The following is a 24,392-nucleotide window of genomic DNA, read 5'->3' on the forward strand; positions in this document are numbered from 1 at the left end:
CACTTGGCCTATTGGCATGTGCTCCAATCTTGGTATGTCGCACTCATGTAAGTCATGTGTGGTGCAGTTGAGAATTTGTGAAGGGGGTTCAGCTCTGGTATGGGGACATGTCAGTGCTGCCACGCCATATCATGTACTATGTCATCATTGCTACACACATAATGGATCCAGAATTTGTATATAAGTATAATGGGGATAGAAACATGTAGGTTGTTGTTGTTGTGGTCTTCAGTCCTGAGACTGGTTTGATGCAGCTCTCCATGCTACTCTATCCTGTGCAAGCTTCTTCATCTCCCAGTAATTACTGCAACCTACATCCTTCTGAATCTGTTTAGTGTATTCATCTCTTGGCCTCCCTCTACGATTTTTACCCTCCACGCTGCCCTCCAATACTAAATTTGTGATCCCTTGATGCCTCAGAACATGTTCTACCAACCGATCCCTTCTTCTAGTCAAGTTGTGCCACAAAATTCTCTTCTCCCCAATCCTGTTCAATACCTCCTCATTAGTTATATGATCTACCCATCTAATCTTCAGCACTCTTCTGTAGCACCACATTTCGAAAGCTTCTATTCTCTTCTTGTCCAAACTAGTTATTGCCCATGTTTCACTTCCATACATGGCTACACTCCATACAAATACTTTCAGAAACGGCTTCCTGACACTTAAATCAATACTCGATGTTAACAAATTTCTCTTCCTCAGAAGCGCTTTCCTTGCTATTGCCAGTCTTAATTTTATATCCTCCCTACTTCGACCATAATCACTTATTTTGCTCCCCAAATAGCAAAACTCCTTTACTACTTTTAGTGTCTCATTTCCTAATCTAATTCCCTCAGCATCACCTTGATGCTTTTCTTGATGTTTATATTATACCCTCCTTTCATGACACTGTCCATTCTGTTCAACTGCTCTTCCAAGTCCTTTGCTGTCTCTGACAGAATTACAATGTCATCAGTGAACCTCAAAGTTTTTATTTCTTCTCCATGGATTTTAATACCTACTCTGAATTTTTCTTTTGTTTCCTTCTCTGCTTGCTCAATATACAGATTGAATAACATCGGGGATAGGCTACAACCCTGCCTCACTCCCTTCCCAACCACTGCTTCCCCTTCATGCTCCTCGACTCTTATAACTGCCATCTGGGTTCTGTACAAATTGCAAATAGCATTTCGCTCCCTGTATTTTACCCCTGCCACCTTCAGAATTTGAAGGAGAGTATTCCAGTCAACACTGTCAAAAGCTTTCTCTAAGTCTACAAATGCTAGAAACGTAGGTTTGCCTTTCCTTACTCTAGCTTCTAAGATAAGTCGTAGGGTCAGTATTGCCTCACGTGTTCCAATATTTCTACGGAATCCAAACCGATCTTCCTAGAGGTCAGCTTCTGCCTGTTTTTCCATTCGTCTGTAAAGAATTCGCGTTAGTATTTTGCAGCTGTGACTTATTTAACATGTAGGTATAGCACATTTAATGACTACAGTGGTACAGAGCTATGCTAAGAGCCCTCCTCTTTTCCTTCTCCCCTTCCTTCCCCCATGTTACCATTCTATCCCCTCTTCTCTCTCTGTCCATCCAGTCCTGCCTCCTCTCTCTGTGCATCGCATATTGCCCCCTGTATCCCTATTGATTCCTTCCTGCCCCTCTCTCAGTACATCTCCTCCGCTCCATCTCAAATTTCCACAGCCACACCCATCTGCATGTGTGGCCACTGCAAAACAGGTCAGTAAAGCCGATCAATACTAATGCCAGGCAGCTCAGAAGTCAGAGGCATGAAAACAGATTTTATTGCTCCTGAAATGAAGGCTTTTCTGCAGAGCAGTTCCATAAGGTAGGCTGATACTGCAATAGTACAACATTCCTGTTGTGCAGGGCAGTCTATACATCAGGAGCTGGCAAAACATTTCTTGCCATTGATGTATTGGCCACCATTCGGAACAGGTTATTAAAACAGGCCAACACTCCTCCCACAAAACACGCCTATTGTACACTGTGTCCTTTATTGTAGAGGCTGAAGAAAAAATGTTTATCTGTATCTCTGCTCTTGTTGTAGCTAGGGCGTTGCAAACTGCACGTTGCTGGTGAGCTGTGTGGCTCGATCAGTGACATTCTCGCCGCCAGTATGGGTCATCTTCCCAGTGGTGTGCGCAAAGCGCGCTGTGGCGCCACCTACTGGGCCGATCGGGGAGCGAGGGATAAGCTCTAGCAAGTAACGAGGATTTTGCTTTGGGACGCCTAGCGGTAACGTCGTTTGGGAAGTCTGGCAGACAGTACAAGCCCTGTGCAAGGCAGCAGTAAGAGCACATCTAAAAGGGGCTGTTTTCCCAGGTGACGGCGCAATAGCAAATATCGCCGGCGTGGAAGCAGTCATGTTTCTGGAAAGCCATTGGTGTATTTCACTTCTTGCATGTCTCCTGGCACCGAGATCTGCGGCGGCTGGCTTCGTTGAACAAGCAAGAGGGTAAGGGCCTTGCTTGTGCTGTTAATTGTGGCCGGAATCGACTACTGGATTGAGTGCTGTTGACTTCTATTTCTTGGCCGGCCATTGCTACTCCTACTGAGTTTGTCCTCAGATATGTTAATTGCAACTTGCTTAGTACACAAGGTTCTAGTGAGAGCTGTATGTGATGTGATGATTAACATTTACTAGGGACTGGAGTGCTGGTACATTCTGTTTGTAGTTTGCTACTGCCAGTGTTAACCGCCACTGAAAACAGTTTGGCTGGTCCTTGTCTAAGTGCACCCTGGTTACTGTATTTATATCACACGACGGAGTTAAGGCGCCCAATTGCTATAGATATACATGGATAAAATTTTCCCTGGATATATTTTGCTGCGAATTGCTATAACATTACTGTTATGTTTCTATCTGAAGTGATAGTGTGCCTGAGAGACACGTGTCTAATTCTAAATGAGTAGTTTCATAAATTCTTGCAAGTTACTGAGAGGCCAATTGTTATTGTGTGTTTAAATAGTTTGAAACTGATTCTATTAATGAAAGTGCAAGAATTCCTTCAATGACGGTATGTGGATGTGGTAATTAATTCTGATTTAATCAAAAATTTCATAACTTCTAAGGTCATCAGTCCCCTAGAACTTAGAACTACTTAAACCTAACTAACCTAAGGACATCACACACATCCATGCCCGAGGCAGGATTCGAACCTGCGACCGTAGCGGTCGCGCGGTTCCAGACTGTAGCGCCTAGAACCGCTCGGCCACGCCGGCCGGTTTTAAGTGGGCTGTCCGCAGCTCGTGGTCGTGCGGTAGCGTTCTCGTTTCCCGCGCCCGGGTTCGCGGGTTCGATTCCCAGCGGGGTCAGGGATTTTCTCTGCCTCGTGATGACTGGGTGTTGTGTGCTGTCCTTAGGGTAGTTAGGTTTAAGTAGTTCTAAGTTCTAGGGGACTGATAACTATATATGTTAAGTGCCATAGTGCTCAGAGCCATTTGATCCATTTTTAAGTGTGGCTATATGCTGTAAGTCGCCTTGTGTTTTGCGTCGGGGGGGGGGGGGGGGGGGGGGAGAGCGATCTCAATATACGGTTAGCCTGCACTCTACTAACTTGCATTTGATTTCGTTTTATCGTATCGGGACTTTTGCTGTTTGTCTTGGTAGCGGGTGCGGGATCCCGGGATCCTGGGTTATGTAACATTGGTGTAACATTAACGTGGATTGGGTAGGGCAATACGCCTGAATTATTGGTTTCCTTAATGTACAAACTGGCGATAGTGATAATGCTTTCTTTAATGGTTTTTTCGATTATTTTGAAGGTTAGCGTTAGTACCGTAATTATGAGTAGTTTTGCGTAGACAACCGTTGATATGTTGTCTCAACAAGATCCTTATAACATATTTGGAACGCTACGGAACAGCTGGTGGCTCAGTACAGGCTGTTGGAGGTAAACATATTTACTGAATTAACCGGTGACTGGTGAAGCAGCTGATGGAACTTATACCAGTCTTGACAAAACTGCTTACGTATTGTTCGTTTTAATTATAGGCTCTTTTGAACTGTATTTATACATTTTGAGCGACTTTTTTAAAGCTTCTACAGATAAAAGTCCTTGTCATGATCTCTGCCTGAAATGTGATACATCATGGCGCAGGTTTCTCAGCGAAAAAGTCACAGCAGAATCTCTTTCACCTAATCACAGCTTCTGGTGTTTACCGCTATACAAAAGGGAGGCTTGGTGAATGGGCAGTAATATGGATAAGTGGAGCAGATAATCTGGTCTTGTCGTTTTTTAAAGACGACTTCATGTCCGAAGAACTTTATTTCTATATTTTTTATTTTTAGAAATTTTTGGACATCGCGTGTTTTTAAAGTGCATGTTTGTGATTAACACAGGCAACCGGATGATGGGAGCTTGTCTCCAGAAACACGTTGCCGAGAATTACGTTTCTAACCTTAGTGATTATATCCTAAAGTAACTATTGTCGCCGGCCGAAGTGGCCGCGCGGTTAAAGGCGCTGCAGTCTGGAACCGCAAGACCGCTACGGTCGCAGGTTCGAATCCTGCCTCGGGCATGGATGTTTGTGATGTCCTTAGGTTAGTTAGGTTTAACTAGTTCTAAGTTCTAGGGGACTAATGACCTCAGCAGTTGAGTCCCATAGTGCTCAGAGCCATTTGAACCATTTAGTAACTATTGTCAGTGATTTCAGTTCTGCAGATGGCTATACGAAAGCCAAAGCGATGACAGAAGGTTGAAGGTACGCTGCAGAACAGTTCCTCACTTCAGTCAAATGAGACGATTCTAAAATCCGTACGGTATGTGCCGTAGGCTTCTGGAAGACGCGCTACACGATGCTGCTGCTGAACACTCTCGGCCTGGCCATCTGCAACACGACGCGCGTCAACATTTCCGTAGCCATCGTCGACATGGTGAACGGGACGGCGCTGCGGGAGAGAGTGGCCGTCGACGGTGGCGCCGTCTTCCACGACCCGGACGCCTGTCCAGGAGAGCAGGTGCTCGAGGGCCCCAGCGGACGCAAAGTGAGTCAACGCTCTTTCGGCCAAACGAGGACAGCAACGGACACTAATATTCATTGTTTTGCACTTAATTTGTGTACAATGTTTTCTCTTTGAAATGTACCATCCGCTACGGTCGCAGGTTCGAATCCTGCCTCGGGCATGGATGTTTGTGATGTCCTTAGGTTAGTTAGGTTTAACTAGTTCTAAGTTCTAGGGGACTAATGACCTCAGCAGTTGAGTCTCATAGTGCTCAGAGCCATTTGAACCAAATGTACCATCTCTTCTGTCGTCTCGGGGCTTCCGAAGCGTCTGGCAGTTCTTTGTGTGGCCGCGTCCAGAGTACACGCATTCTTAGCATCATGCTGTGCGCGAGGTAATCACGCGACGTATTGCTCCGTAGAAGTCTTCCGAGATGTTTATTTGTAGGCTCTGGTCACTTCTGCTCACTGCTACACATATACCAGGTGTAGAGGCATGAAACCGGAATTGCCCTTATAGATGGTGCTAGCCGTCAGTGTGGGGCTCGTGAGACCGCGTCTGCAGGCCATCTGCTTCCTGCAACGGCTGACGTTCAATGTCAACACACAGTAACCCAAGCTCCATACACTCACATCTGTTTCAAACTCGTAAACATGTCAAGTTTTGTGCCAATGAACTACGAGTTGCGGACGGCATTGGTTTTCTGTTATCATTTGAAGAAAACTGCTGCAGAACCGCATCGAATGCTTGTCGAAGCTTTCGGCGAACATGCTCTTGGTAAAACACAGTGTTTCGAGTGGTTCAAAAAATTAAAAAATGGTGATTTTGTCGTGAGAAAGACGAGCGCAGGAAACCACCGAAAAAAGTTCGAAGACAACGAATCGCAGGCCTTATTGGATGAAGATGACACCCAAATTCAACAGGAAGCCGTTTCTCTTCGGTTGAAAGCTATGGGAAAGGTGGAGAAAGTGGAAAAGTGGGATCCGCATGAACTGAATGAAAGACAGCAAGGAAATCGAAAGACCATTTGTGAAATACTGCTCGCCAAATACAAAAGAAAGTCGTTTCTCCTTCGAATAGTGACAGGTGATGAAAAATGGATATATTTTGAGAATCCTCAGCGTCGTAAATCATGGATGAATCCAGACAAACCATCGACATTTGCTGTAAGACCAATTCGCTTTGGAAAGAAGACATCTACCAATGAACAGTCTTACTTCAGTACTGTACATACAACGAAACTCAGAGCCGACGATGAAATTGTGTTGCTGGAGCTACTGCTGTTGTTGAAGACGGTAGCATATGTGGATCCACGGCTAGTGATAGGAACGGGCAAAATGCTCTGTGTTTGGTGGGATCAGAAGGGTGTCATCTATTACGAACTGCTAAAACGTGGTGAAACCGTCAACACTGATTGCCACCAACAGTAAATGATCAATTTACATCGAGCATTCCGTGAAAAACCACCGGAATATGGAAAAAGGCAACACAGTCATGTCGCTCCATGATAACGTCCCATCACACACAGCAAAACGGAGCAGGGAAACGATCGAGACGTTCAGCTCGGAAATGCTAGGGCACGCGGCTTATTCTCCACACTTGGCTTCATCCGATTATCATCTGTTTGCTTCACTGGAACACTCTCTCTCTCTGAGCAAAGTTTTAATTCGTATTAAAATGTACGAAAATGGATTGCTGACTGGTTCAGTTCGCCGCGAGGGATTAGCCGAGCGGTCTAAGGCGCTGCAGTTATGGACTGTGCGGCTGGTCCCGGCGGAGGTTTGAGTCCTCCCTCGGGCATGGGTGTGTGTGTTTGTCCTTAGGATAATTTAGGTCTAGTAGTGTGTAAGCTTAGGGACTGACGACCTTAGCAGTTAAGTCCCATAAGATTTCACACACATTTGGACATTTTTGGTTCAGTTCAAAAGAAGAACTGTTTTTTGCTGCCGGAGAGGTGGGAGAAATTTATAAATAGCAGTGGAGATTATTTTGAATAAAATATTGTTTATCACTTTCAGAATACAGACATGTAATTATTGCAACGAAATTCCGGTTTCAAACTGCTACACATGATACTCTCACACTGCAGCTCTGCTCAAGCGCATTGGCAGGTGTCTGCGACCGCACTGGTGCTGCACTTGTGCCTTGTCTCGCGTAGCGCTCTCTCTGCAGCATTCAAAAATGGCAACTCGGAGCGTCCAGTAGAAGTCAGGAGCGGCACAGTTTGTAGATCTTCGCACATTTCTCGATTACCATTTCGTACATAGTTATTAGTTTCGGCAGTTTGACTTGAAGTAAAAAAGTTGTTTTATGATATTGCTTGTGCAATTTATTTACTAACTGGAAGGGTTTGTGCAATCTTAAAATGGAAAAGCTGGAAGAAAGAGACATTTTCCCTGTGCCATGTGGAGTTAGATTACAAATAACTCCAAGAAGACGCACTTTGACAGCAGGAAGAATGCGGTTGAAGAAAGCACAGGAAATCCATAATCGACAATGTCTATAGATATTTAAAAATCTTGCAGACCACGCTAGTGAAGTGTTTGCATCTACATACTCACTCCTTAGGAGAAACTTGCAGAAGTAGACATAATGAACAGCGATGATATCAAGAAATGTAGTGATATATTACCGAAAAAACGACCACTGTAAGAAAAAACCTCACTAACGTACGGGCTATTTTTGCTGCAAATTATGGCGTTGGTTTAAGAACTATTCAAGGAGTGTGTCGTGAGTAAAAACGACCAACATCCGATTCTCCCACGAAAATACATTAAACAGCACCGTTCTTTAACTAAACTGAGCGACTTTGATAAAATCGTTATCAGGCAGGAAGTTTAGGAATTTTACGACATGGTGAGTACACAACATTAGACAAATTGAGAACAATTTAATTAAAGAAATAAATTTTTCATGTTCTGATAGATCTGTGGGACGCTCATTAAACGATTTAAGATTTAAATACAACCTTCCTTCAAAATTATGACAGTCAATTTCTACTCGAATGCAACGACATAGTGACCTCCAGAATTAAATTTTTGTGAAGGTTAATTCGCTGCGTACTTCAGGTGACATGCGACCTATATTCTATTTGGATGAAACTTGGTTACTCAGAATGATTTACTAAAGTACATCTGGCAGAATTCTAGCCAAAGCAGGGCACTTAAGGTACCTGTTGGGCGAGGCTGATTGTTGTGCCTGTCGGGTGAATGTAGACTGCTTTCATTAAAGAGAGTAAATTAGTTTGCAGATGTAGCAAAACAAACACGTCAGATGATTATCAGTCAGAAATGAACACATCTAACTTTCAAAATTGTTTTAAGACTTTTTTTTAATTTATCCGTAGTCATGAAGCGAAAGGCTGACGTAGCCACCTCGCTAACCGTGAAAAATTTTGCCTTGTCAGCTGCAGATACAAGAGCTGAGATACTGGAGAAGGTTAGTTTAAACTAAGAAGAATCGTTATGAGATGGATGTACTGACAAGTGAAATGGGCTACCGCCTTATCATTACCAGGACAACACTATTGAGCTCATTTCCGCCCAGGTCCATAGAGAAGTAGCCGCGGAAAACAACGTGTTCATAACCGCAGATGATGAGCACTTACTTCACGAGGCCTTCAAAAACGTTACAATCGAACAATGGCACAAATCTGTTCAGCATGCAGAAAATATACCGAAGGAAGATTTCGAGAAAGAAGATAGCAGCAGGAAAGAAGAACATGAATAAGAAAAATACGATGGGTAGGATGATACAACCGAAGGCAGTTGAGATGGGACATCTGAGACATTTTAAACTTTTCACTCAATTTACTGAGCTGTCATAAGTTCAACAATTAGTAAGTAATAATTTAATAAAATAACTAATTGTAAACAAATCGTTTTTTTAGTGTTTTGTATCCATCCGCAACCAGATCCCATTTATGTCAGATTGGATTCCGTAGGGAACTGGTGTGCTGATCGACTGCACAATGATTTGAAAAACAAGATAGGCAATTTAGAGGGATTTGCTTACCCAACAATGTTAGCTACAACATAAATTACAAAACAACGATCTTTCGTTTTTGTATTCCACAGTAGTGGTGATGTACCACTCCATACGCAGTCTGAATTGTTGCTAGATCAAAAAATGTTTCAAATGGCTCTGAGCACTATGGGACTTAACATCTGAGGTCATCAGTCTCCTAGAACTTAGAACTACTTAAACCTAACTAAGGACATCACACATATCCATGCCCGAGGCAGGATTCGAACCTGCGTAGATGTAGATGTAGATGCGACCGTAGCAGTCGTGCGGTTCCATACTGAAGCACCTAGAGCCGCTCGGCCACAACGGCCGGCTATTGCTAGATCATCGAAAGGTCTTCGGTCAAGGTTACCGTCCTGAGACATTTGTCCTTCAAGGCCACAGGTCGAGGTCCTCCTGAGGCAAGGTGTCTATAGTTTTCTGCACGTCAGTCACTTATCTTGATCACTTTTCTTAATGATCTGTCACAATATGTTGCCCAGATAGTGTAATTAATGACATATAATTTTCATCACCATTGTTAAAGACATGTCACTGTGTCACCATTATTAATTACCTATTACTTTTATCGTCATCATTTAATATCAATTATAACGCTCTATTACCCAGAAATAAATGTTTTCCCCCACCAATCCAACTATCAGCTGACTCATCATTTGTATTCTGTATGCCATTGTGACTGGATGTGCATGTGATCTGCATACCTACACATCTGATATATGCCTCAGCCTTTTGGGAAACTTCGTACTTGCAATTTACAGCAGAGTATTGTGCCCAGTCATATTTCTGAAAACGCCCCGTCGTGTAGTTTTCCTTCATCTTTATTTACAGTTTTGTTACAATTTTCCAAAAAATGCACACTTTTCGAGATCATAAATATGCAACTTTAAATGTTTAACAAAACCACAGCGCGTTATTTACACAAGTTACACTCTTAAACAACTCATAGCGACTACGGTCTTGGAAATTAGTACTTAACGTCGGTTGGATGTGTATTAAACTATTACTTTTTGTAAGTCTGTTATGCCTGGTTTGATGCGGCTCGCTACAAATTCCTCTCCTGTGCCACCCTGTTCAGCTCAGAGTAGCACTTTCAACCTACGTCCTCAATTGTTTGCTCGATGAATTCCAATATTTGTCTTTCTCTACAGTTTTTACCCCCTACAGCTGCCTCTAGTACCACGAAAGCTCTTCTCTGATGACTTAACCGATTTCTACCATTTATTCCATTCTTCTTGTCAGTGCTTTCCATATACTCCTTTCCTCTCCGATTCTGCCCAGAACTTCCTCATTCCTTACCTTATCAGTCCACCTATTTTTCAACATTCGTCCGTAGCACCAGGTCTCAAATGCTTCGATTATCTTCTTTTCCAGTTTCCCCCCATTTCGAGTTTCACTACCATACTATGATGCGCTCCAAACGTACATTCGCAGAAATTTCTTCCTGAAATTAAGTCCTATGTTGGCCAAGAATGCGCTTTTTGCCAGTGCTAGTCTGCTTTCGATGTCCTCCTTACTCCGTCCGTCATGGGCTATTTTACTGTCTAGTTAGTAGAATTATTTAACTTCATCTACTTCGTTACCATCAATCCTGATGTTAAGTTCTTCGCCGAACTCATTTCTGCCACTTCTCATTACTTTTGGTTTTCTTCGATTTAATCTCAATCCATATTCTGTACTCAGTAGACTGCTCATTCCATTCTGCAGATCTTGTAATTCTTCTTCAATTTCACTGAGAATAGCAATGTCACCAGCGAATCTTTTCACTGATATACTTTCACCTTGAATTTTAATTGCACTCTTGAACCTTTCTTCTACTTCCCTCATTGCTTCTTCGATGTATAGATTGGATAGTAGGGGCGAAAGACTACATCCCTATCTTGTACCCCTTTTAATCTGAGCACTTCGTTCTTGATCTTCCTCTCTTATTATTCGCTCTTGGCTCTTGTGCATGTTGTATGTTACCCGCCTCTCCCTGTAGCTTATCCCAGTTTTCCTCAAAATTTCGAACATCTAGCACCATTTCATATTGTCAAACGCTTTTTCCAGATCGACAAATCTTATGAAAGTGCCTTGATTTTTCTGTAATCTCGCTTGCATTATCAACCGCAATGGTGCCCTTTGCTAACGCCAAACTGATCGTCACCTAACACGTCCTCAACTTCCCTTTACATTCTTTGTGCATTATTCTTGTTAGCAACTTTGAACTGTTAAGCTGATTGTGCGGCAGTTCTTGCACTTGCGGGCTCTTGGAATCTTGGGTATTGTGCAGATGATGTTTTCCGATAGTAGCGTTCTCATTTCTGGTACTAAATAAACAGGTCAAATCTCGTATCCTAATTGCAGGATGGGGAATTCATCTGGGACACGCAGATGCAAGGAGAGATCCTGGCCGGCTTCTACTACGGATACACGCTCGGTCACATTCCAGGCGGTGTGCTCGCTGACCGTTTCGGTGGTAAAGTCGTCTTGCTATTCAGCGTTCTTGTCTCATCTCTGCTGGCGATTCTGACACCACTGTCTGCTTGGGCTGGCTACTACGCGCTGTTTATGAACAGATTCTGCCAGGGACTCGCTCAGGTACTTTTACTTCTTCCATCTTCATAGTAAATTATTTGATGAATGCTTAATGTGCTAATAACGTCACTGATTAGCGTATTGAAATAATTTATTGGTATGCACTGGTGCACAATTTCATAACTGAACTAACATAAACATGTCGTCAGACAAATATCACCATGATATAACTTCCAATTAAACTTAAAATTACATCTTATGATGTTAGCGATGAAACAAAAAACAGCTTGCATCTTCTGAGAATAATCTAGCGTCTAGACAGAACATTCTTAGGTAAAGGCACCAAATTATAGGGGCACTAGAAGTGTTCAATATATTTCCCAGACATCGTGTGTCACACTTTTGCAATCACGAACTGCAGAACGCCGACTCCTGTAACACACACTTTTTCAGTTGTCAAGGTATTTTTAATCATCAATACGCCGAGACAAAGACAGATCACATTAAAAACTACAATACATATTCTGCATTCAATTGCCTTACAATTCTGGCGCAACACACAAGCCCTTCCGGAAGACAAGCTAGATTTATCCGTTGTATTTATCTCACAAATAGTAAAGACCTGTGGCTTTAGGTCACCGTGCGTTCTACATGTCCTTGTATTCTCGAGCATAAGTGCATAAAATGTTTGAGTCCAACAGATATCCATTCAATGAAAGCTGTATCTCATTTTACTGGCTTTACTACTGACGGCCGTACCTCGTTAAATGCACTCCCAAAATATAGACAATATTTTTCCAATTGTTTATCGAGTACGCTTCACTAGTAGCTGGATCACCAGGGATAGGATCGGGAGGACAACGGTTCAATCCCGTCTCCAGCCATCCTGATTTAGGTTTTCCGTGATTTCCCTAAATCGTTTCAGGCAAATGCCGGGATGGTTCCCTTGAAAGGGCACGGCCGACTTCCTTCCCAATCCTTCCCCAACCCGAGCTTGCGCTCCGTCTCTAATGACCTTGTTGTCGACGGGACGTTAAACACTAACCACCACCACCACCAGGGATAGGAGAAGCTTGGAGTAAAAGAGGTGATGCAACAATGCACGTATCAATATGGAATATAACTTATTCAGTATGAGAAGTCGTACTTGTATGATTAAGCTTTGGGAGAGTTTTGTCATGACCCCTTGCACTGTGCTGCGGTGTGTGCCCCCTTTTTCTTTTTAACTGAGGAACGATCCTCGGCTGTTTTTGTTTCCAGTCCAGCGCACAATGCAGTAACGGTTATTGGTGGTATAGATTACGCCCTTCGATTTTATTCCTTGGCTCCCTTACCCATACATTTAACTTTTTTCTATTGCTGCGACTGTAGCTATACATTACGTTCTGTCAGTCCCCTCCATACACTTTACCACTAGTTTGGTGCAACAAAGGCACTCCACAGTTTCAGTCTTTTTTGATATATTAAAAAAGGTCAGAATTGCAGAAAAAGCGGAATATATTTAATTTGATGACAATTTTTATTTCACGTTTGGAAAATGTTTTTTTAGGCGATGAAAAGTAATGAAAAAAATATACTCCTCTTCAGATCACCGAAGTTGAGCAACGTAGGCCGCGGTCAGTACTTGGGTGATTAACCGCCTGGGTACGGCACCTGTTGCTGCTTACTTACTTTTACATCGTGGCGAAAGGGACTAGGGATGGTGGCGTAAAGTCCCTGATAAACCGTCTGTGCTTCAATGTCTTAGATTAAAATCCAAACTTTTCTACAGCGTCTCGTGAAATGAGGGCTTGTGGCACTGTTGATAGTGAGACCTGCGTCGGATGGGGATGTTAATCTCGATGACCCCTTTGGTGCTATTCGACAGGAGTAAACCACTAGCACTGGGTTTCACCCTCTCTCTCTTCTATCATCATCATGAAAAACATGACACCACACTATACACGCATATTACACTCACCCACACTTACCAGTACACTTAAACACAAAACCCTCACAATTTTAGAATGATAGAAATTAAACTTTCAAATTAGGCAGCTGAATCTGCCACTGGGAATCTCCCAGCCAGAAAATCCATACAGCGTAACTTACTGCTTAATTGCTCAGCTGAAACTGAACTTATTTATTTTTATCCGTCTCTAGGATCAAACATAAAGAAAGTCTCTTTTATTTCAAGGGTGGCACAATACCAGCTATTCAGACGACTGTTTGCACGTGGGCACCTGACCACGAAAGGAGCCTGTTTTCCCTTATTTTCCTAGGTAAGCATCAACAAATTTTGTTTTAACTTCCTTTCAGTAAATAGTGGACCATGTTAAGGTATGGGTCATTTATGGTGTACGTTCTCGTTAGGACTGTCGGATACTTGACACATGTTTTTTCTCGCATGGTATCTAACGAAGAGTGAAATTCGAGAAGACTTCACATAGCAATGGCTATTTCATCAATCTCTTAAAGATTTTCACAGAAATGAAGAAATCATGAAACTTAGTGATATTTGATGAACATTAGCTCTACATAATCAGATAGTTCCATTTTTGACAGACAACTGTTCGATAGTTATGTTTTATCTTTGACAAGAATTACCTCTGCCGATCACGTGTAAACTTCTATCTCGGCCCTTTTTCATGGTATTCTCGTCGATCTCCGACATCCAACTCGTCAGTCGAAACCAGGGGTGCCTCTGAAAACGTCCAGTGCAGCTCCGGACAAAACGTCAGGAACATGACAACCACCATACAACCTGGGACATTGACTGTCAACATTCAGAGGATGTAATCCAGCTCGTTCACGTGTTTTGTTGTTGTGGTCTTCAGTCCGAAGACTGGTTTGATGCAGTTCTCAACGTTAAACTGTCTGGTACAAGTCACTTCACCACTGCATACAGCACCTTATATCTATCTGAACATACTTGTTGTAGACAATCCTTGGTCTTCTTCAACAATGTTTCCTTCCCCAATCACCACACACACACGTATTTCCCTCTATTAACAAATTAACAAGACTACACTCCAATTACTTTCAGAAAAGACTTCAGAATCCTGAAATTTATATCGTAAAGTATTACCAGTCTGCATTTTGTGTCCATTCCCTTCTGCCTTCATCAGCCTTTTCTTTTCTTTTCTTTTCTTTATTCTCAAATATCGAAATTCATCTGCAACTTTCAGTGTCTCATTTCCCATAGCATCACCTAGTTTAGTTCGTCTATACTCTATTATTACTGTTTTATATTTGTTGATGTTCTACCCTCTTTTAGATAGAGCGTTAATACCTTTCCACAGATGTGCCAAGTCCTTAGCTGTCTCCAAGAGATTTATGGTGTCATCGGTAAAACTTTTTTATTTCTTCTCCCTCAACTTTAATCCGTTTTCTAAATTCCTCCTCAGTTCGTTTTATTGCTTGCTTAATATGCATACTGAATAACGCTGGGGATAGACAAAGAAACTCTCACTTTCTTCCCGTCCGTTTCATTTCGTCCACATTTAGCTGTAGTGTGGTTTCTGTAGAAGCTGTAGATACGAGTAAACCTCCACTTTCTGTATCGTACCCGTATTATCGTAGGAATTTTAAAGAATGTATTCGAGTCAAGATTGTCAAAAGCTTTAACTAAATCTATTATTGCTATTAATGTATGGTGACTTCTTTTTCAGTCTAACTCCTAAGATAGGCCACAGGGTAAGTGCTGCCTCGTGTGTTCCTACATTTCTCCGGTACCCAAATTGATCTTAACGCAAGCCGTCTTCTAGTAATCGCTCCATTCTTCTGTGCATAATTCACGTTAGTACTTTGCAACCATGACTTATTAAACTGATAGTTCGGTAATACGAAAATCTTATCTTCCATCTCAACAACATGCACTTCATCCTCCCTTTCCATAACATAGCTTTAAGTTTGATTTTTACAGTTCTTCTTCACACAGGTGGTCGCACACAGTCTGAAAAGCTTGTAAGGGTGTTGTAGGTTTGGCTGTGCTGAGACGTAAGTGTTCAGAAAAAAAAACTGGACACATTGTGCCCTTTCCGAATCAATTAGCATTGAATTTAGCCAGTTAGGCCGTTGCGTGAGCAGATTCAAGCAGCTCGCCAGAGACGGTGTCGGCAAACGTGTTCCTCATTTGGTTCCCTAAAACCGAACAAGACAGCGATACAGAAACTGGACATGGGATGATGGTAAAGAACGAACTGGAGCCAAAGGCTAAGCAGTCTCTTGTATTAGCATCCACCTATGAGAAGAACCGACGTTAATTGTGCTCGAATTTGGGAGCGCAGTGGCCTGATTGGCTAATTTCAATGCTAATTAACTAGGTAACGGTGCAACGTATCGATTCTAAACAATTATTTCTCGGCATAACCTATCCTTACATGCTTTTGAAAATGTTTCTGATCCCCCCTGCATATTACTCCCACCTTTCAACCTCTATTTCTTTGATTTGTGCTGGTTTTTGATATGAACTCTTTATATTTATATAGCTGCTGCTCTTTTCTCACAACTGTTTCTTTTGCTTACTTTAAGCGGCATCCAGTTTCCCATAATCGCACGCGTTTCTACAGCCTTCTCTTTCATTTTGCACTTCCCGTCAGTTTCTTTCTTTAACATCTATATTCCCTTTTGGTTTCTCCGTTTGTTACATTGTTGCATTTTCTCCTCTCGTCAGTTGTATTCTATATATCTCTTCCCTGACATGTTTGCATTAGCAGCAGACCTTGTGGAAGGATATCACTTGTATGATGATGCTCTCAATTTTGTGGCTGATTTACCAACATGTACCACTTTTCTTCCATACAGAGATACAAAAATGGTTCAAATGGCTATGAGCACTATGGGACTTAACATCTATGGTCATCAGTCCCCTAGAACTTAGAACTACTTAAACCTAACTGACCTAAGGACAGCACACAACACCCAGTCATCACGAGGCAGAGAAAATCCCTGACCCCGCCGGGAATCGAACCCGGGAACCCGGGCGTGAGAAGCGAGAACGCTACCGCACGACCACGAGCTGCGGACACGGAGATACAAGATGTGGTTTATCGCTATTATAAGTGTGTCGACTTGAATATAAGTCACATAATCCGAGGCATAAATTTTAGTTTATAAGGAAGTTTATTGCTTTTTTTTTTTACTCACTATGTTATTTTAATTTCTCACAGCAACTTGCTTTAGCAAGTTAGTCTGACAGATGATACCCTTGGCTTAATGAGATTTCGCTTTGCTGACAGGGATGTTTATTGGAAACTTGGTGTCCATGGCGGTGACGGGCGCCCTTTGCGAGACTGTGATTGGCTGGCCACTTTCCTTTTACGTTTTTGGAGGCGTTGGGATTCTATGGAGTGTGTCTTGGTTCCTGCAGGCTGCAGATTCGCCGGCACAGCACCCGTACATCGACCCAGTCGAACGCAGCTACATCGAAGCTACGATAAAGTCAGCTGCCAAGGTAACATAAGCGCACACACCTACCATAGCTTTCCATTACTTCAAACAGGTGAATTTATAGTTGACTACGCAGCTTCCCTGCTGAGAACCTGGTGTGGAGGGTCCTCTTCAGTGATGGCTGATAGTAGTGAGAAGTATCAAGCCGATAGGTGAGCAAGGAGTAGCCGTACAGTAGTCAACTGACTCACACACATGCCTTATCTTAGTTGCACTGTTTTTCCCAGCTCTAATAGGGTATGCTTATTTACTGGCAAATGTGTCCAATGGAAAAACTGGTAGAAGCCGATCTTGGGGAATATCAGTTTGAATTCCTTAGAAATGTTGGAACACATGAGGCAATACTGACCCTACGACTTATATTAGAAGATAGAGTAAGGAAAGGTAAACCTACGTTTCTAGCATTTATAGACCTAGAGAAAGCTTTTGACAGTGTTCACTGGAATACTCTTCCAAATTCTTAAGGTGGCACGGGTAAAATACACGGAGAGAAAGGCTACTTACAAAAAAATAGTTCAAGTGGCTCTAAGCACTATGGGACTTAACATCTAAGGTCATCAGTCCCCTAGACTTAGAAATACTTAAACCTAACTAACCTAAGGACATCACACAAATCCATGTCCGAGACAGGATTCGAACCTGCGACCGTAGCAGCCGTGTGGTTCCGGTCTGAAGCGCCTAGAACCACTTGACCACAGCGGCCGGCGGATATTCACAATTTGCACAGAAACCAGATGGCAGTTATAACAGTCGATGGGTATGCAAGGGAAGCAGTGGTTGGGAAGGGAGTGAGACAGGGTTGTAGCGTATGCCCGTTGTTATTCAATCTGTATATTGAGCAAGCAGTAAAGGAAATAAAAGAAATTCGGAGTAGGATTTAAAATGCATGGAGAAGAAATAAAAACGTTGAGGTTCGCCGATCATATTGTAATTCTGTCAGAGACAGCAAAGGACCTAGAGGAGCAACTGAACGGAAAGGACAGTGTCTTGAAAGGAGGATATAAGATGAACATCCACAAAAGCAAACGAGGATAGTGGAATGTAGTCGAATAAAATCGGATGATGCTGAGGGAACTATACTATGAAATGAGAGACTTTAAGTAGTAAAGGAGTTTTGCTATTTGGGAGCAAAATAACTGATGATGGTCGAAGAAGAGAGGATATAAAATGTAGACTGGCAATGGCAAGGAAAGCGTTTCTGAAGAAGAGAAATTTGTTAACATCGAGTATAGATTGAAATGTCAGGAAGTCGTTTCTGAAAGTATTTGTGTGGATTATAGCCATGTATGCAAGTGAAACATGGACGATAAATAATTTAGACAAGAAAAGAATAGAAGCTTTCGAAATGTGGTGCTACAGAAGAATGCTGCAGATTATATGGGTAGGTCACATGACTAATGAGGTATTGAATGGAATTGGGGAGAAGAGAAATTTGTGGCACAACTTGACTAGAAGGGATCGGTTGGTAGGACATGTTCTGAAGCATCAAGGGATCACCAATTTAGTATTGGAGAGAAGCGTGGAGAGTAAAATTCGTAGAGGGAGACCAAGAGATGAATACACTAAGCAGATTCAGAAGGATGTAGGTTGCAATGGTTAGTGGGAGATGAAGAAGCTTGCACAGGATAGAATAGCATGGAAAGCTGCATCAAACCAGTCTCTGGACTGAAGACCACAACAACAACAACTTCCTATCCGAATGGGAAATGTAAAGTGAGACCAAATAATTAAGAAGTGCATTTCCATATTTATTGCATGAAGGTAATGAAAGAATCATAGCGAACAAGATGTTTGTCCATACAGTAAAAAGAGTTCTAGATAACGTGGCCGTGATTTTAGTGAAGATTATTGTAATGTGCTTGTATATTATTGTTTTCGGGATGAGTCTGCAACATCCCTGGTGCAGTGATATTGAGGCCTCATAGCACCCAAGTTGGACATCTTCCTACAGCAAATGTTAACTTGCTAATTATCCACTGGCGACGTCGCCGTACATCTGGGTTGTAGCTGTTCACTCACTGAAAATTATGGTGAGATGTTACATGTCTTTGCTGATTACTGAATTAGTAAATAATTAGCAAGACATGAGACTTCCAATCATTTAAATGTATATTAGATGTTACCAAATTTCCTTTGCTCATAAATGCTTTTCTTGGTATTCTCAATCTATTTTTATGTCCTCTTTACTTCGGATGTCATCAGTTGTTTTGCGCTCAAAATACCAAAACGTACCTACCACTTTTAGTGTCTGATTTCCTAATCTAACTCCCACAGGATCGCCCGATTTAATTCGATTACATTCCCTCACCTGTGTATTACTTTTGTTGTTGTTTACGTTATAATGTCTTTTCAAGACACTGCTTACTCCACTGAAATGCTCTTCCAAGTCCGTTGCCCCTATGAAAGAATTACAATGTCAACAGCAAACTTCAAAAGCTTTTTTTTTTTTTTTCATCCTGAACTTTAAATTTCCCTCTGGTTTCCTTTACAGCCTGTTCAGTGTACAGATTAGCGTGAGGGATAGGCTCTCTCCCCTGAGCCTCACTCCGTTCACGTCTACTGCCCTGCGACTCTTATAACTGCAATGTGGTCTGTGTACAAGTCGTAAATAACCTTTCGGTCACTGTATTTCGTCCCAGCTACCTTTAAAATTTCAAAGAGTGTAGTCTAGTCAATACCATCAAAAGCTTTCTCAAAGTCTACGAATACTATGAATGAAGGTTTGACTTTCTTCTAAGATCAGACGTAGGAGCAGTATTGCCTCGCATGTTTTTCGTATACAAGTTTTGATACTGATGGTAGCCTTTGTTTATGTGTACTAGCTGATCCAAACTTCATGTCCCATATGACAAACGTGCTCAACCAGAACTCCACCAACAGCTTTTGGAGGTGGTAGTGTGACCTAAAACAAGAAAAGAAAAGTCCAGTAAACATGGACTTATTAATAGCCCAGGATTATTAGTTGCTAAGAAGTTAAGTGTGTTTTAACGACCGTTTACTGTTGGCGTGGGCTCATAAAGTAAATGTACAAGATACAAGACGCTGACTCTGAAATTATACAGGGTGTTACAAAAAGGTACGGCCAAACTTTCAGGAAACATTCCTCACAGACAAATAAAGAAAATATGTTATGTGGACATGTGTCCGGAAACGCTTAATTTCCATGTTAGAGCTCATTTTAGTTTCGTCAGTATGTACTGTGCTTCCTCAATTCACCGCCATGATTTCATACGCGATACTCTACCTGTGCTGCTAGAACATGTGCCTTTACAAGTACGACACATGTGGTTCATGCACGATGGAGCTCCTGCACATTTCAGTCGAAGTGTTCGTACGCTTCTCAACAACAGATTCGGTGACCGATGGATTGGTAGAGACGGACCAATTCCATGGCCTCCACGCTCTCCTGACCTCAACCCTCTTGACTTTCATTTATGGGGGCATTTGAAAGCTCTTGTCTACGAAACCCCGGTACCAAATGTAGAGACTCTTCGTGCTCATATTGTGGACAGCTGTGATACAATACGCCATTCTCCAGGGCTGCATCAGCGCATCAGGGTTTCCATGCGACGGAGGGTGGATGCATGTATCCTCGCTAACGGAGGACATTTTGAACCTTTCCTGTAACAAAGTGTTTGAAGTCACGCTGGTACGTTCTGTTGCTGTGTGTTTCCATTCCATGATTAATGTGATTTGAAGAGAAGTAATAAAATGAGCTCTAACATGGAATGTAAGCGTTTCTGACACATCTCCACATAACATATTTTCTTTCTTTGTGTGTGAGGAGTGTTTCCTGAAAGTCTGGCCGTACCTTTTTGTAACACCATGTATATCTGTTGAACAATCTCTAAAACTTCTTACCGCAATTAGAAATCTTTTGAACATTGTTGAATCTTAACAGTAAGTGTTGTAACAAAATGAAACGCCTGCAGCCGTCCTCAAGATCTTACTTATTGTGCAGCTACCAGTTTCGGCGCTTCAGTGCACCATCTTCAGGTTGACGCAGAAGGGGCTATCACGATCCATATCTACGAGGCAGCAGTGGCCAACGTAACTGGTTTACGCAGACGATCTGTAACTTTGATGTCGTCTCTCCAACCATCAAGTGGAGAGACGACGTCACAGTTACAGATAGTCTGCGTAATTGTATTAATAAACCAAACATATCTTTGCGTACTTTGTTGAACCTACATAGAAAAAAGTCATTGTTTACATTGACTCAAGTACTTTTATTCTTTGATGTTACAGAAGAACCTTCCCGTGCCATGGAAGAGCATTATAAAAACGCCAGCCATTTGGGCTCTCGTTGCTATCATGATCACCTTCGACTGGAGCTTCTATTTGCTGGTCACGCTGCCGCTTTACCTCGGCCAAGTCTTGCATTATGATATCCGAAGTGTGAGTGTTTACTAGTAGTTTCTCCAAAACTCTAAAAGTATCCTTTAGTGATACAGATTCAGTGTCTGCATTGTTTCACATTCTCAAAAGGAAATTACTGCAAGTTTCTTGAACAAACCTAACGATCTCAGAACTCGAGCACGGAATGCCGGAAGTGGGAATTAATTGATCAGTTGCAATCTGGCCGATATAAAATGTGGTGAAGAGTTGTGAAGCGAACAAGATCATAGGAAATGAAGAGAGATAATAGCTTCGTAGGTCAACGTAGATTATAAAATAATATTTATTGTTATTTATAGCCTTTATTATCGTCAGTTTGCTACATATGTTACATGTTGCCTAATCAAATTGTCTTACAGCAGATCGTATATTTTTACAAAATCTAACATTTAATAAGAGTAATAGCTGCCCTGGAAATAAATGACACGGATTCAACAAGACGTTAACAGATCTCTATGGCAACAGATGTCTATGCAAAGATCAGCAATTTCTGTAAATTTCGGGCCGATGATTTTTTGGAGCAGAGATGGTGTCTGACACTTTCAAGCTGTGTTCCATCGGTTCAGATCACGCAAATTTAATGGTAAACACATCAACATTCAGTCATGCTCCTCAAACCACTGTATCACGAGACTCGCCCAGTGGTACGAAAACTTATCCTGCTCGAAGATGTCGTCAGCGTGGGGAAGACATTTAGCGTGAAAGGATATAAGTAGTCCGCACTAGTGCTCACATAGTCCACGGATGTCGTGGTGCCGCATAGAAGCCCAGCTGATCGTTCCCCATAGCACAGTTCTGTCCCCACAGGTCTGCGACCGAGGCGCGGCAAATTTTTCAAGCAGCTCATCACCTGCATGATGGTGTATCCGGAAACCACCATCGACCTGGTGTAAAAAGAAATCTGATTCATCTGACTACTCGACAAGTTTCCTTAGCTCCATTGTCCCGATCTCAATGACACTACGCCAAGTTCAACTGTAACTGATGACACCTTTCGGTCAACATGCGAACTTGTAGGGGTCACCTGCTGCGGACCCCATGCTCAGCAACTTGAACACGTGTGCTTGCACTACCGTTATTCTTTGTCCAGAGATATGCCACAGATCGCTCCCTATCCTGCTTTACAGAGATGGCAAGCCCCCGGCCTCCGCGACCTGTAATGGACATCCAACACATTGTTGCCTATTCGTGTTTCCGCCGGTCTTCAACCACTCTCATACATACTCACAACAGCAGCATGCAAATAGCCACCCATCTTCGCCATTTACGAGTTACAGCTTCCCAGGCGCCGGCCAATATAACGTGCCCTTTGTCAAACTTCCTTACGTTCTGTCTTCCGTACCTATGTTGCAGTATATCAAGGAAGGTTTGAACGACGAATCGTAGCTGACCCAGGCAAATTGTGCAAATCGATTAATTCCTTTTGCAAAAGATATTAATTAGGCTGAAACTAATGTTCAGCTGATGGTATCGTTTGCGTGTGCACCTTTCGGATTTTATCTGCAAAACATGCGAAAAACACATTTTTCTTGGAGATTTTTGAAGCGCACCACGTCTATATTTACGAACATTTTTATCCAGTAAGCCGGCCGCGGTGGTCTCGCGGTTCTAGGCGCGCAGTCCGGAACCGTGCGACTGCTACAGTCGCAGGTTCGAATCCTGCCTCGGGCATGGATGTGTGTGATGTCCTTAGGTTAGTTAGGTTTAAGTAGTTCTAAGTTCTAGGGGACTGATGACCACAGCTGTTAAGTCCCATAGTGCTCAGAGCCATTTGAACCATTTTTTTTATCCAGTAATCTTTACCTGTTGTCGAGATATGATGGTATAAAGCAGAGCTACATGTAGCACGTAAAATTCGATCTTACGTGAATGGAACGCGCGGTGACGGTTTAAAGTGAATCAAATAAACAAAATATGCATACTTACAATAAAACTGAAAAAAGCTTTCAAAATTAAATTAAATGTGCATGTGGCATTTCATGCTAGTCTTTTTAGTTGACGTCACTTCGCCGACCTGCGCGTTGATGATGATGGAATGATAGTGAGTTCAACACGTATACCCAGTCCCGAGCGGAGGAAATCCCGACCAAGCCGGGAATCGAACTCAGGGTTCCGTGATCGAGAGTCAGTAACACTAAGCACCAGACCACGAGCTGCTGTCAACTTTCAAAAATCTAGCTTCGTTCGAATATTACATACAAAAAACACATATTTTGTGAGTTTTTTTATTATACACGGCACCTCTATGTTTCAAACTTGTGCGAATCGGTTCAAATATTGTAAGAACGTAGACAAATACATGTAATTAATGATCGTCCGGTTGTTTTGTGAAAGCTTCCTCCTTTGCCCCGATACAAGCAACATGATTCGAAAGACAATAAAAAAATCCTATACAAGAACAGCCGTGGTCAGAGTCAGCAAAAATCTACGTCGGTTGCCAACCTATGGCGCTCTAATGTCAGAATTATGGTAGAGTAAAACTTGGGAAGCAGGATGAAAACCGTTCCTATCATAGCACAAAAAAGGCGAATATGTCCTGGACATAGATAGAGATATAAAAGAATGCAAGTGATTTTTCGACTGATCGGGGTGACGCTTAAATCAAAACATCATTTACATTTAAATCAAAACATCTTTTTACAAGTTAACCTCACTTATCCAGCGCAGTGAACTCTCTTAGCTGGATGGTGTTGCACACATGGATCTTACAGTTCATGAGGCCAAAATTCCTGGGAAACAATAATATCATGTGGCTGAACAGCATACATGTAATACGTAAAAAAGGTTTTCAGGGGTTGTAATATGTCTGGGGGTGGATTTGTTCCTTGGGGAGGGGGGGGGGGAGGATATCTGGGAGGGGGTGTGTGGAGGGGTTGATTGGTTCCCAGAGCGGACCATTTTTTCTCCAGACCAACCTCCTATCACATGTATGGCGAATGTCGTAAGAACAAATAGACACTAATCCATGTGCTCTAGAGAGTGGAACGCATCTACAACAGGATATATCCGAGAGTGCGGGTGCAACTATAATACCAAAACCCCAGAGTGGGGATGCATTATCCTTAACTTTAAT

The 24,392-nt window shown here is 42.3% G+C and overlaps 1 protein-coding gene across 3 annotated transcripts in view; it reads left to right on the forward strand.

The window, feature by feature from the left end:
• LOC126475529 (sialin-like) overlaps positions 1-24,392 on the forward strand; it is a 93,119-nt gene that overhangs the window by 28,851 nt on the left and 39,876 nt on the right. For 2 of the 3 annotated variants that reach the window (XM_050103466.1, XM_050103465.1), the window contains exons 2-6: positions 4,779-4,990; positions 11,321-11,554; positions 13,668-13,752; positions 16,711-16,925; positions 21,170-21,319. In XM_050103466.1, the coding sequence (XP_049959423.1) occupies positions 4,779-4,990; positions 11,321-11,554; positions 13,668-13,752; positions 16,711-16,925; positions 21,170-21,319 (896 nt within the window). The remainder of the gene's footprint in view (positions 1-4,778; positions 4,991-11,320; positions 11,555-13,667; positions 13,753-16,710; positions 16,926-21,169; positions 21,320-24,392) is intronic. The other variant, XM_050103467.1, reaches the window with a different exon arrangement.

This window comes from Schistocerca serialis, chromosome 4 (genome assembly GCF_023864345.2).
Source record: "Schistocerca serialis cubense isolate TAMUIC-IGC-003099 chromosome 4, iqSchSeri2.2, whole genome shotgun sequence".
Taxonomy (NCBI): Eukaryota; Metazoa; Arthropoda; class Insecta; order Orthoptera; family Acrididae; genus Schistocerca; species Schistocerca serialis.